We start from the raw sequence: 14,392 nt of genomic DNA, 5'->3' as shown, positions 1-14,392 counted from the left end.
TCCGTTCCTGAGTGGGATGAACACCGCCCCACTGTGGACGTGTGTGCCCTTGACAACTTCTCTCACTAGATGGCATGGCATGTGCACGCGTGCTGGACAGGGAAGGCAGGCAGACTCTTTCCTCTCAGTATCTCCAGGGCCGTGGGGGGCTCTGAACTTGTTATGTGCTGTGAGGACAACTGTTCTTCAGGCTCCCGAGTCAGTAGCTGCCACAGGTGTGGATAGGGTGCAAGTCCCACTCCACTTCCGACACCCACTCCACTTCCAACAGGTGTGCAATCTGGAGCAGGAACCCTAACACCTGCTGCTTCTCTGACAAGTGGGATCACCGCAGGGCCCTGGTCCTTGGGCTGGCACGAGGGAGGCCAGGGGAGGGAAAGGGGAGGAGAATCCCCCATCGATCCAACACTCTGATGAGCAAGGACTCTGGTTCACAGCTGAGGGCTTCACAGTTTCTTCTCCCTTCATTTGCTTGCAAGAAGGTCCGGTCAGAGGGCAGGCCAGGGTCAGACGCCCAGGCTCCGCTGTGGGGAGACCAGGGCCCGTCTCAGTGGCTGGGGCATTTGGGAGTTGTATTTATTTATCTTGTTTGCCTCTGGGTGTTTGTGGTTGGAGGTGTCTCAAGTCGCCATGTGCAATCCGGCTTCAAAAAGATAAGCCAAGCCAGCCAGGTGCAAAAGAGGTCGGCCTTGGAGCGCTCACCCTGTGCTGGGGCCACCCGTGTGACCTGCTGGCTGTAGCCAGGCCTGCCCCACGGGCTCAGGGAGATCCAGGCCTTGGGACCCAGTGCTTCTGCGCCTGCAGACTCCAGGTGCCTGCGGTGGCACAGGTTGGCCGTCTCCAGCAGTGAAGGTGCGTGCGGGCGGCCAGCCCCTGCTGCTGCCCCTGGGCCCCCCGCCCCGAGTACCCAGACAGGCAGGCACCAGTGCCAGTTGCCAAGTCTGTGTGGTTGCTTTTCAACCATCTTATTTAAATGTGAAAGAACATTTAATTTCTTCCCAGTTAGTCTGGAAGAAGGTCCCCTGGGAAAACTGTAAGAAAACAGTTGGCTCGGGGTCAGGGCAGCAGGATTCCTCTCCCTGGGAGTGACCTGGAGCCTGGCCTGCTCCACAGGGAGACAACGTACTGGCTTCAGAGAAGCTGCGATTCCCCCCGGGAGCCCCTTCACAGGCCCCAGCGCCTCTTTTGACAAGAAAGACGGGCAGTGGGTCTCAGACCCTTGCTCCATGTTCTGAGAACATCAACCAGTCCCCCCTAGAAAACCAGTAACATGCCAGCTCTCCCCAGGCCCAGCTCCTTCAGCAGAGATGAGGAAGAGCCGCCCCCGGGCGGGGCTCCTGGTCACAGCTCACTGCGGGCTGCCTTGGCCACGATCACCAGCTTGGACAGCTCGGCCTTGAACGCCCCAGGCCTGTGGGACACTGCAAGAGAAGAAGCGCGCGGTCGGGCCCTCGCTACTCCAGACGCTCTGGGTCCTGGGCCGGGCCGGGGAGCAGTCCCCAAAGTGGACTCGACCTGGAAAGGTCCCCAGTCCTGAAAGTCTTATGGGTGAGGGACCAAAGAAAAGAGACGTTGGCAGGCCTGTCATGAGGGCAGCAGGAGGCCTCAGGAAAATTGAGCGTGGACAAGCACTTCTGCCACGAGGATGGGTGGGGGTCAGGGTGGGGCTGCGCACCTCCTGCTCCCACTGGCAAACTCATCTGAGGCCCCAATGGCACCTTTCCAGCAGGACCTGGGAATGCGGCCCCCACCTGCCGTTCCCCAGGGGCTCAGCCCTGCCCCTCTGCTGCGCACCCTGAACTCAAGGCTCTGCTGGCCACCCTATCTCCTGTCCTGGGAAACTCTACTTGGAACAGTCCCCACACCCCTGCGGACCTGCGGGGGGGCAGGGCTCCTTCCAGACCCAAGGCCCCTCCTCCCAAGAGCCCCGCTCACTGCACCCCCAACGCCATCCCCATGCCTGGTGATGCCCACAACCACAAGGATCCTTCACCTCAGGACCCCCAGGGCTCCCCGAGACATGGCTCCACTCCCACGTCCATCATCAGAATCACTCACCACCCCCTTGCTCTCACACAGAGAGCCTCCCACCCATCCATCTGCTCAGCATCTGCCTGGCAGGGCTGACCATGGCCCCCCAGACTTCGCAAGCATCGGAGCTGTTCCTAGTCACAGAACCCAGGACAGCCAGGCTGTGTGGATGTCACAGCCCCCTCGCCCCCTTCCAGGAGCAATCCTGCTGAGCGTCCCCAAGGGCCCCAGGAGATTTCACGCCCGCAGGTCCCTGGCAGGAGTTGGCAAAGTGTGGCCTGCGCCACGAGGTAAGGGTGGTTTCTACGTTTTAGATAGCTTTAACCAAAGTCAGTACTTTGTGACATGTAATTCTCCTTTCCGTGGTCATAAAGTTTTATCGGAATGCAGCCATGCCCATCCGTGACCTGTGGCTTATGGCCTTGGCCCTCCCAGGTTGAGTCGTCTCAGCAGAGGCTGTCGGCCCCACAAAGTGGCAAATGTTTACCAGGGGCCCTTCACAGAGTCAGTTTGCAGGCGCTAGAGGCCATGACCCGGGGCGCCGGCCCTCTAATGGGGGTGCGGTCCTTCCGTGCCTGACGACCCAGGGTCCATCTCCATGCCTTCCTTACATACCTGCTGTCTTGGTCACTTCAAATTCCTCGCTTTTCAGGGGGACATCGCTTTCTCTTTCAAACGCAGCTTTAGACTGAAAGACAACAAGCAGAAACTTCTCTACTTGGGAAAGAACACGATTCGGCCGCTCTTCTGCTCCGGGGGCAGCACAGGCTCCAGGGACATGCTTCTGCTAAAGGAGCACGCGATGTTCTCCTACACACTAAGAGAATCCAGCAGAAGCGGTGGTTAATCCACTTAAGGGATTGTCAACTGGCTTAAAGCTCCATGCCCGCGCTGCCGATCCCCGAGGAAGCTATTTTCCCCTTCAGCGAACATATGGGAACGACACGGGCAGGGCAGTCGCTGGAATGCAATTTTTAAAAATCAGAGTCGTGTCTCTTTCAAATCGGCTAAATATGAACTCTACAGTAAGACGGGAGCCCAGAGCACCAGCAGATGAGGGGTGTGGGGGTCGGCGGCGTGAGGGCTGGAGTGGCCACACTCCCCTGTCCTGTAGGCAGGCACCCGCTGGGGGGAAGGGACTCTGCAGACGTGACAAAGTCCATCAGGAGCGGACTTTCGGGAGGTCATCCTCTGTGACCTTGGTGGGCCTGATGCAATCAGTGGGAAGGGCCTTCAGAGCAGAGCCAGGCTTCTGGGAAGGAGAGGTGCCCCTAGGGGCAGTGCCCCCACCTCCCCCTTGCCGAGGGGCCTGGCTCGGGCTGTGGAACGGCCCTGCCAGTCCCCTGGGGTGAATCTAGTTCCTGGCAACAAATCTCTTAACGCCTATCCCTACGGTTCTGCTTCTTGGACTGATAAAGTAGTTTCCAATCAGTTTCTGACCCAAATGCAGATGCAGGGCCTGGGGGAGGGGCCCTGCCCTGTGGCAGGATCCTGGTGCGGGCCATGGGGGGCCAGAGTGTGGCAGAAGGTGCTGCGGGGGCTGTGAACCCTAGGTTATGGGAGCCAGCCCCCCCCACCCCCCGCCCCGTGAACAGGCTGCCTGCACTCCTGGGTCCCCTCCTGCCCTTGCTGTCAGTGCTAGTGTCCTGGGGCCCCTCCCCTCTGCTTCCTGCTGACCTTGTAGCAGGGGGCACATGTGCGAGGCTGGCAGGTGGTAGGACAGGGAGCCAGGTGTTCATCTCCTGCTCCGCCTGCCAGTCTCTAGGGGTTGGCTGGGGCCCACTCTGGGCTCGGTGCCACCCCAACCCTGGCACCTCTAGACCCGGGGTCTGTGTGGTGTCCCACGTCCTCTGTCACAAAATCCTGCTCTAAGGCTTGGTGTCCATCTCCTCACTTCCCCAGCCTCCCTGCCGCTGCCCCAGGGCTGCCCCCCTTCCACGCACGCCCCACACTCACGTAGGCCATGCCGTACTCGATCTCGGCGCCCCGCACCTCCGCCTTGAACTGCGTGAAATACAGGTAGGACTTGCCCTGGGGCCTGCGAGGGAAGGGCAGGCAAGGGGGTCAGCCCTAGCCTCCTCGACATCATCTCTTCTTCCCTCTTTACTAGAACATTCTCTTGGCTCATTTACATTCGTTGCACCTTCTGAGTGCAAGCTATTCTAGGACAGGGACCTCGGGGTCACTCACGGGATGCTTTTTCCAGTGCCAAAGACATTCCAGGTTTTGTGCCAGGGACCAGGGAATGGCAACATCCCGGGGGGGGGGGGCAGGAGTACAGGAGTTATCTAGGCAGAGGAAGGACAGAATTGTCCTTGGAGGAGGGCAAAGGTCCTGTGGAGAGTACCAATGGGGGCATTTAAAGAACCACCAGGTCAGGGACCCCTGGGTGGCGCAGCGGTTTGGCGCCTGCCTTTGGCCCAGGGCGCGATCCTGGAGACCCGGATCGAATCCCACGTCGGGCTCCTGGTGCATGGAGCCTGCTTCTCCCTCTGCCTGTGTCTCTGCCTCTCTCTCTCTCTCTCTCTCTCTCTCTGTGACTATCAGAAATAAATAAAAATTTTAAAAAAAAATTAAAAAAAAAAAAAAAGAACCACCAGGTCAGCATGGCCAGGGCAGAGTAGCGCTGAGGACGACGACTGGTGGCAGCAAGGGGATGACCGTGTGCGCGGTGGGAGCCCCATGTGGCCACATGCAGAGAGCAGTGCTGGAGGCAGGGGTGGGAGGCACCAGGGAGACAGGAAAGCCGTGCTTGGGGTGCCTCGGGGTGGGGGGCAGGTCGAGGGAGCCTCCTAGACCTTCTAAGCCCCAGCAGCTGCCCTGGGCCTGGTCAGTGAACAACTGAAACTGGGAGAACAGCCCATATAGGCATGACCTCCGCTGAGCAGGTGGCCCTGCAGTCAGCAGGGATCTGGGACTGAGCATGGCCTGAGGCCTGTGTGGCCTGGGTCTGTCCACCAAGAAGGCTGGTGCTCATGTGCCCCATGATTAGGGCGACCCCAGGGGCTCCCTGCCTCCAGGGTGCTTCTCTCGGTGGCCAGGGGTCAGCAGACAGGGTCTCCTCTCTGCGGGGCTGGGAATGGCCCGATTGAGATGCCCTGCTCCTGGCCCCTGGGACCCCTGCCTGCTGCCAACAAAGGCCAGTCCACGGAGTGGATGAGAATGTCCCCCAACACCGCCTAGGAAGAACCTGCTGTTTATAAAGCAGAAGACTGGGGTGGTGCCTACAAGTAAGATGAGAACGTGTGTGTCCTTTGAGTCCAAGTTGCTGCCACGGTCTCCAAGTGACCTGTCCCCTTATGCTGATCCCGACCCGAGGGTGGAGCCACGGCTTAGACTTCTGTGTATCCCTCAAAATGCCTGCACTATGCCAGATCCACACCCAACGCTGGAGGACTCGGTTCCAGGCCGTGGAGCCCAGGGGAACGGGGATATGATGTGACACTGCTGCGGTGCCCACCTCCCCCCTGGGCTGGGCACCCCCTGTCCTCTGTCCCTTCTCGGGTCCAGCGCTCACTCATGCCGCACTCCAGGCGGTGAGGCGATGACGGCTGGGCAGGGAGGCTGAGGTTGACGACGTCAAGGAGCCCGGCCCCTGCCCCTGGTGCTGCTCCCACTGCCTGGACAGCACTCCTCACCTCCCCCCACCCCCCAGCAGTGTCATACCCCCTCTCCCACCTGCACCTGCGTGATGTCTGCCCCAGGCTGTGCCCCTCAGGGATGCGGGACCCTGTGCTGTCTGGCCCCCTCTCCTCTGCTGCCTGGGGGTACCACGAGCAAACACCCCAGCAGACGTCATGAAGCGCCACCTCCAGTGGCGGTCCAACCACTGGGACCCCAGGCTCACCTCCAGATGGTACAGGTGAAGTGCTGGTGGTCTTCGCTGGTCCCCAGACTCATCTGCCACTTCTGGGAAGAGAAGGAAGATACAGGTCTGCCCAGGACCTGCAGGCTCCCTGAGAGGTTCACGTCTACTTCCTTTCCTGGGCCTCCTGGCTGGAGCCAACCTCAGGGCTGGGGAGACTACTCTGCGTGACACACAGTGGTGGGTACGTGTCCTCATACATCCATCAGAACCCTCAGGGGATGCGGCACTGACCGTGAGCCCGAATGTCAGCTACAGGCTTGGAGCAGCCATGACATGGGGTTCAGCGACTGTCACAAACGTCCTGCTCTAGATGGCAGCTGTCAATGACAAGGGGAGGCTGTGTGTGGGGACCCAGGGGTATATCAAAATTTGTGCCTTCTGCTCACTTATGCAGTGAATCTAAAACTGCTCTAAAAAAATCAAGTCTATCAAAAAAAAATAAACACTAACATTAGATATTTAGGTGTTTTTCTCTTTCAGAGATATGAACGTGTTAGCTTTTTAAAAAACAAACTAAAAGGATTAAAACATTCAAAGACTTGGGGCGCTGGGTGGCTCAGCTGGTTAAGCATCTGTCTTCGGCTCCAGTCATGATCCTGGGGTCCTAGGATGGAGCCCCCCATCGGGCTCCCTGCTCAGCGGGGAGCCTCCTTCTCTTTCTCCCTCTGCCCCTCCCAGCCCTGCTTGCGTGCTCTCTCTCAATAAATAAAATCTTAAAAAAAAAACTTTTAAAGACTGACTTACTTGAGAGAAAGCGCGCATGTGCTCATGAGCAGGGAGAGGGAGAGAGCATCTCAAGCAGACTCCCCGCCAAGTGTGGAGCTGGATCCCACAACCCTCAGGATCATGATCTGAGCTGAAACCAAGAGTCGGAAGTTCAGCTGAGCCACCCAGGTACCCCAAAACGTTAATACGTTTTTTTTTTTAAACTTTTAAGTGATCCCTGAACATACCACTACCAGTTTCTTCTCATTTTCAAAGCCTCTGAAAACCTGGCGAATGGAAACAGACAGCCACTGTGGGTTCTGGGGTGCCTCAGGCATCAGCATGATTTGCTAATAACGTGAGAGCGTACAGTTCCCTCCCTGGAGTAATCATATACTCCTGGCACTGGTACCCCGGGTTTAACATCAGAGCCTCTTTTAATAAGAACAAAACCATTTTTAGGTTAATTACAATGGGAGTAAATGGTCACCTAGATGCTGTCTGCCTGCAGCACAGATGTGGGAACCAGTGATTCTAGAATGACAAAGGGACGGATGAGAGCCACACCCGCACACTCAGATTTTTTTCCCTCCCTGTCTAAAAACACCTGTCTGTGGCTCCAAGGCCTGTGAGCACCTGGACACAGTTTTATGCTAGGAGACAGAGGAGAAGTTTTTCTACACCTCTGAAAAAGTTTTTTACAAAAAAAATATTTTATTTTATTTATTCATGAGAGACACAGAGAGGGAGAAAGAGAGGCAGAGAGACAGGCAGAGGGAAAAGCAGGCTCCATGCAGGGAGCCGGACACGGGACTCAATCCCGAGTCTCCAGGATCACGCCCTGGACTGAAGGCGGCGCTAAATCGCTGAGCCACCAGGGCTGCCCTCTGAAAAAGTTCTTGAAAATGAGGCAAATATTTAAACGTTGTTTAAAAAATGACGAATGCAAACAGATTTAAAACCGAGAGTTTCGGGATCCCTGGGTGGTGCAGCGGTTTGGCGCCTGCCTTTGGCCCAGGGCGCGATCCTGGAGACCCGGGATCGAGTCCCACGTCTGGCTCCCGGTGCATGGAGCCTGCTTCTCCCTCTGCCTCTGTCTCTGTCTCTGTCTCTCTCTGTGACTATCATAAATAAATTAAAATTAAAAAAAAAAAAAAAGAGAGAGTTTCTTAGCAATAGGGTCAACATCCCTCTGAGTGGCCTTCAGTTACATGAACTTGAGTGTGGTCTCGTGGCTGCAGGGCGTGGTGGCAGATGGTAAGGCTCAGGTTCGGGCATCAGACACTCATGTGAGTGTGTGTTCTGGGGCCATCCTGAACCCTCGGGGAGCTTGGCACAGATGACACGTAACTGGTAGCTACGATTAGTTCTTATTAAGATATAAATGACAGTGGGGAAATGCGCCCGTTCTAGTGACCATTCTAGGAGCTCTGACAGATGCTTCTAGTTGCACGTCCACCACCCAATCAAGATACACACCAGTTCTCTCTCCCTGAATCCCCGGCCCCTTCCCTTTGCAGTTAACCCCTTCCTGCAAATTCCTGGTAAGTGCCGACCTCATCTCAGTCCCCAGCGTTGTGCCTTTGCAAAACTGTCACCAGAGTGGAATCAGACGGTGTGCAGTCCTCCTGGGGGTTTTCACCTAGCGTGGGGCACTGCTGCTGCCTATGCCCACAGTTCATTTATTCAAAAGCTTCACTGAAAAATATTTATATCTACACAATTCACCCCTGCATAGTATACGATTCTGTGCTTTCTAGTGTATTCAGAACTCTGCAACCATTACCACCATATAGTTCCCGAACATTCCAACACCCTAGAAAGAAGCCCCATCCCTTCCCCTCCCCCAATGCCCACAAGCCCCCTCCCCATCCGTGGAGCCTATCCTGGACGTGTCACACACATGAACTCGCACACTGTGGGGCTTTCTGTGTCTGGTTCCCTCCCTGAGCGTCATGGACTCAGGGTCTGTCCCCGGGGCAGCACGTGTGGGAGCCTTTCTCCAGTTCACGGCTGAGGGACGTGCCCACATGTGGGGGATACACTGTGTGTGGCTGTTCACCTGCAGGGCTGTTTCCACTCGCTGGCCACTGCGATCCTGCTGCTGTGAACGATCACATACAAGTTTTCATGTGGGTGAGTTTTCGTGACTAGTGGGTAGACGCCAGGCAGTGGAAGTGCAGGGTTATGTGGTCAGGGTATGTTTAACTTCCTAAGAAAGGGCCAGTTTGCATTCCCACCAAGCACGGCCAAGCTTTCCAGCTGCTCAGCCTGCTAGCGGGCACTGAGAAATCATGAGTAACCTTGTGCCTACTAACGCCTGACGGCACTGGCTCTCGGCTGACCCTCTGCAGAAACAAACGATTATCGAAGGAGCAAGAGAGGCTGCTCTCCTTCAGAGGCCCTGGCTCCAAGCTGTGTGAGTGGCACACCCGCACACCCACACCGGCCGCAGGTCGTCCTGGGAGCCGACTGGGAGCTGGGGTTTCTCCTCTCTGATGACAGCTCTGCAGAAATGCCACCGGGGCCTCTCGGGACTTCTCTTCCGGATGCTCCGAGGGCCATCTACGTGATGCCTCCCTGTATGTCTCCAGGTAGGAGCCACAGAACGTCTCAAACCCTCCCTGCACATTCACTGAGAACCTAGCCTGTCATTTGCCTCTGAGAAGGCAACAGGGAAGCGGCCAAAGAGCCCATGGGTTCCGGGCGCCCCGTCAGGCTCCCGCAGCACCACATGCCCCAGCAGTCAGCTACCTGTGGTCTCTGTCACCGTCCTGGATGGCTGCTGCCAGAGCAAGGCTGTGCCACAACATGTCTGCTTTTCTTAGGTGACATCCTCAGGATGAACCTCCTCTTCCAAAACAAACGAATCCAGTCTCTTGCGGGAATTATGACACAACTGCTATTCCGAGACAAGGCCCCAGCCTGTAGTCGCCCCAGCCGGTGTGAATGAACTTGGCTCTCCCTCCCGCATTGCAGCAGCAGACGATCCACCTCCAAGTTTAGTCCGGGGGTGGGGTGGGGGAGGGGGTGTTCAAAGCTGCTGGTGACACTGGGTTAGGAGCAGAGCAGTGGTTAGGGGTCTGTGCCTTGGTCACTTCCCAGCTAAGGGAGCTTGGGTCTCCGTATCCTCATGTATGAAATGGGGTGATGCCAGAACCTTATGGCCTCTTGGGTTGTGGAGAGGGAGAAATGAGATGTGTGCATGGCTTAGCACAGCGCGGGGCACCTGATAAACATCATGGTAGTGCTGCTATTCGGTTTACTGTCCCATAAATCTATCTACACAGCAGAAGAGGCATCCAAAGGCAGCCAAGCGGAAGAAGGTGTTGGGACTGGTTCTGGGTGCTTGGGGGAAGGCTGGACTGATGGGCTCATGACCAGGACCATCATTTGGCTTCATCGGATAACGGAGAGGACTATCTGGAGACACGGTGAGGCCTGGAGTTGTGGAAGGACGGTGCAGACAACTGCAGGACGCCTGTTGTCCTGCCGACGGGCAGGGCTGCTGTCCCTGGCACTGCTGCCAGGGGTCATTGGCTGTTTTGCTACATTTTGTTAAAATACTGTCACCAGGAACCACTTACTTCCAAACAAGACGTATCTAAAACAAGTCACTCTTGCCCAGAGGTTTCCAACTAGGGACAATCCTGTTCCTCAGGGAACACTTGGCAATGTCTGGAGATGTTTTTGGAAGTCATGACTGGGGTGCTCCTGGCACTGAGTGGGTGGGGCCAGGGAGGCTGCTCCAGGCCCCAGAGTCTGGGACAGCGGCCTCAGAGAATGGCCCAGCCCCAAACTCGGACGTTAACGGGGCCGAGGAGGGAGAGAGATCCGCTCTCTGTCCATTTCAACATGCTGTCCTGAGTGGGAAGAGAGAAGGGTATAGAACTGGCCTGAAGTTCTAAGCACATGAGAGGTTCCCAAGCAGCCTCCATCTCTACAACTCTACACTGTCAGGCCACACAGACTGTTCTGGAAAGAGAGCAGCATTTTCTAAAGTCTGGTTGTGGGAAAGCAAAGCACAATTAGGAACAAAAAGATGGGGGGGCAGCTCCTGGGGGGCTCAGTTGGTGACATATCTGGCCTCAGCTCAGGTTGTGATCCTGGGGTCCTGGGATCGAGTCTTGCCCTGGGCTCCCTGCTCAGCGGGGAGCCTGCTTCTCCCTCTACCCCTCCCCCTGCTCATTCTCTCTCTCTAAAAGATGAAAAAAATCTTCAAAAAAAAAAAAAAGATGGCTTTCACCGATTTTTATAGTGATGAATTCTTTTCATTTTTCTTTTATTCTTTCTAACAATCTTGAGCAGGAAGTCCATTTGTGCATCTTCCCAAACACTTGCCACTTCCCCTTCTGATAAGACCGGGCAACAATTATCGAGACAGAACTCCACGCCAGCACTTTACTCTCAGAGCACTTCGTAATGGTGCGTCACTGCTGCGGCGGCCATCACACCATGAACCTGCCACATCACCACCACTACTATGTCTTCTCTCCCAATTCTGGAGGCTGAAAGTCCAGACCAAGGTGTCCCTGGGCTGGGCTCCCTCCGAAGGCTCTAGGGCAGGACCCCTCCTGCCTCTTCTGGTTTCTGATAGCTCTGGATGTCCCTTGGCTTGTGGCTGTGCCCCTCTGCCTCCACATGCCTTTTCCTCTGTTTCTTCTCTTTGTCTATCAAATCTCCCCCAAGTGTCTCTTGTAAGAGTAGCTGCCACTGGATTTAGGGCCCACCTGGATAACCCAGGATGATCTCTTCAAGGCAAAATCCTGAACTTACATCTGCAAATATCTTTTCTCTAAATAAGGTTACGTTCAGAGGTTCTAAGAATTAGGATGTGAAACCATAACTTTCAGGGAAGGGGGGTCCCGTTCAAGTCACTACCCTGTGTGATAAATGGCCACAAATTTAGCAGCTCAACTGCCCACTAATCAGCCTTCAGTCCCCGAGGTAAATGCTGGCCATGGCGGGTCCTCTGCTCAGAGTCTCACAAGACTGGACTCAAGGTGTCAGCAGACCACACTCACTCCCGCCTGAGGCTCAGGGTCCTCTTCCAACTCATGTGCTTGTAGCAGAACTCAGTTCCTGTGATTGTAAAACAAGCCTTGCCACCAGCCACGGGCTGCCCTCAGCTACGAGAGGCCACCTGCGCTCCTCACCACGAGGCCCCGCACAGCCACCAATGGGGAGTTATGCTTTTCTTATGCTTCGGATCTCTCTTATTTCCTCTCTGCCACCAGCTGCAGGAGAAAACAGCCACCAAGAAATGGGGACCTCAGTCCTACATGGGAAGGAACTGAATTCTGCCAACAACTTGAACAGGCCCGTAGATGAGAGCCCCGCCTGTTGACACCTTGATTTTGGCTTTATGAACCATGCAACTGAGCTGACTGGCTTCTGACCTCCAGGATTGTGAGATAACAGACGGGTGTTGTCTTAAGCTGCTTAGTTTGTCACGATTTGTCACACAGCACAGAAGGCAAATAAAATACCTGTCACAGAGGCTCATGGGCACAGCACATCCGCATCCCATGTGCCTCTTTCCATCCAGACATTTGTTCTCTCTGTGAAATTACAGGGGGAATCTGCCATCACTAGTTACCCAGAGCCCTATCTTTTACTGGTTAGGCAAGAATAGCTCAACGAGCATAAGTTAATGCAGGTATGACCCATCTCCACTGTTCCCCCGAGAGCACCTCTCCGTGCCATACAAAACCATGTGGAATTTTGAACAACTCACCTCGTTGGTCCCTCCTTGAGAAGCATAGGTGAACGCGCAAGTGTATTTGTCCTGGAGGATGGAAGGTGGAAAAAAGCTTGTTAGGAGGTAATCCTTAGAGCTTTCAGCAGAGGGTCTCAGAATGTCCTTCTACGATCCGAAATCAAGATCTGGCTTGGGGGATCTCAGGGGCAGGAGGCAGAGCAAGACTCCTGGGTGACGGAGGCCAGTCCCACAAGCCCTCCTGGCCTCCCCGACAGTGAGCTCCTGACTCAGGTGGCTTCTGGGGGATGAAGAACAGGAAGGAGCAGGTCCCATCCATCCTCCAAGCACACGGACTCTGGAAGCAGGACACCAGGAGGCCCATCTGTGCTCTGCTGCGGGCCTCAGACAAGTGAACACTTTCCTTTTTTAAAAGATTTGATTAATTTATTCATGAGAGACACACACAGAGAGAGAGACAGAGACACAGGCAGAGGGAGAAGCGGGCTGCCTGCAGGGAGCCCGACGCGGGACTCGATCCCACGACCCCGGGGTCACGCCCTGAGCGGAAGGCAGACGCTCAACCGCTGAGCCTCCCAGGCGTCCCTAGTGAGGCTTCTCTGAGCCTGTCTTTTTCGTCTGCGAAATGGTCCTGGCAAACCCAGCACTTGGCTCAAGACCCGGCTATAAGAAATTCCTCGAGAGACAGCAGCTATTGCCATGGGTCACAGAGAGGGGAAAACGAAGACGGAGGGGAAGGGCTTCTCCCACAAGCTGTGCTGGCCTCACACCTCCACGAAAGGAGGACCTGGAGCAGTGGAGGCCCGTCGGAGCTGCGGCGGGGCCCCGGCAGCTGGGGCCGCCTGGGCTGGACCCGTGCGAGGAAACAGGGGCTGAGGCCGCGGCCCCCGCCCCTCCGCTCCCAGTCCCCGACCCCAGGAGGCCGGGCTCTCCGAAGTCCAGCCGCCCCTCGGAGGGCGCGCCCCCCGAGTCCCTCCCCAGCCCAGCCTCCGCCCCCGACGGTCCGCGCCCCCTTCTCACGACCCGCCCCCAACGGCGCCACCGCTCGGGCTCCCGGGGCGGCGGCGATACGTACCCCCGGGCCCACGCTCTGGGAGAAGGAGTGCACGACGCCGCCAGGTCGCACGTCAAACGCCACGGTCGTGGGCTCGGACACCGCCCGCGCCGGCCTCAACGCCACGGCCGCCAGCAGCAACGCAGCCCACAAGCTCGCGCTCCCGCCGTTCCTCCTTGCGCTGGGCGCCGCCATCTTGGGAACGCTCCGCAGGGCCGGGGCGGCGACGGGACGCGGCGAGGGACACGTGGGGCGTCCGCTAGCGGCCACGTCGACGGCGCCAGGCCACGTGACCTGGCGCGCTCCGCCTCCTCCACGGCTGGGCCGCCATGTTGGGGCGGGGCCTGGACTTTCAGGGAGGGGCCCCGGGGTGAGTGGTCCTGCGGTCCGTCAGTGGGGCAGTTCCTACCCCTGACTGACCCTGCAGCTCTTCCAGTTAATAAACGTAGGAAGTTCCGTCAGGAAGGAGGGAAATGGACGATGACCAGTGGGCAAATAGCTCATTACTGTTGCAGCCGAGATCCCTGGATGGATCTAAAAATTAATAAACGGGACCCTCGTTTAGAATGAGTGGAGAGGCCGGCAGGGAAGGCTCTGCACCCTAGAACTTCCGGTCAGCGGCAGCCCCAACAGAAACCGCTACCTCACTGCCCTACCTGTAGGAAACAAGTTTTCCCCTGCCCAGGCAACAGCGCAGCCAATGAGAGCTCGTCACAGTCACAGCCCAGCCAATGAGGCACAGCCACAGCCACATCCGCAGCCAATGAGAGATAGTCACAGTCCAGCCATTGGGAGACAGTCACAGCCCAGCCAATGAGACACAGCTGCAGCCCAGCCAATGAAAGGCAGCCACAGCCAGCCAATGAGAGATAGTCACAGTCTAGCCATTGGGAGCAGTCACAGCCCAGCCAATGAGGCACAGCCACAGCTGCAGCCAATGAGAGGCAGCCACAGCCCAACCAATGAGAAGCCACCACACCTGGCCCTCCTGGGTTAGGGCAGTGGACTTTTTATT

At 56.7% G+C, this 14,392-nt stretch overlaps 1 protein-coding gene across 1 annotated transcript; it reads right to left on the bottom strand.

Annotated features, from left to right (window-relative positions):
* Nucleotides 1-936: 936 nt before the first annotated feature.
* Nucleotides 937-13,610, bottom strand: MYDGF (myeloid derived growth factor). Its single transcript, XM_055343751.1, has 6 exons — nucleotides 13,399-13,610; nucleotides 12,342-12,392; nucleotides 5,879-5,940; nucleotides 3,988-4,069; nucleotides 2,647-2,719; nucleotides 937-1,421 (listed from the first exon to the last, which is right to left on the bottom strand). Exons 1-6 carry the CDS (start codon nucleotides 13,570-13,572, stop codon nucleotides 1,342-1,344), a joined length of 522 nt encoding a protein of 173 aa, XP_055199726.1. The 5' UTR covers nucleotides 13,573-13,610; the 3' UTR covers nucleotides 937-1,341.
* Nucleotides 13,611-14,392: the final 782 nt, after the last annotated feature.

Source organism: Nyctereutes procyonoides, unplaced genomic scaffold (assembly GCF_905146905.1).
Source record: "Nyctereutes procyonoides isolate TBG_1078 unplaced genomic scaffold, NYPRO_anot_genome, whole genome shotgun sequence".
Taxonomy (NCBI): Eukaryota; Metazoa; Chordata; class Mammalia; order Carnivora; family Canidae; genus Nyctereutes; species Nyctereutes procyonoides.
This window is presented reverse-complemented; position numbering and strand designations above follow the sequence as displayed.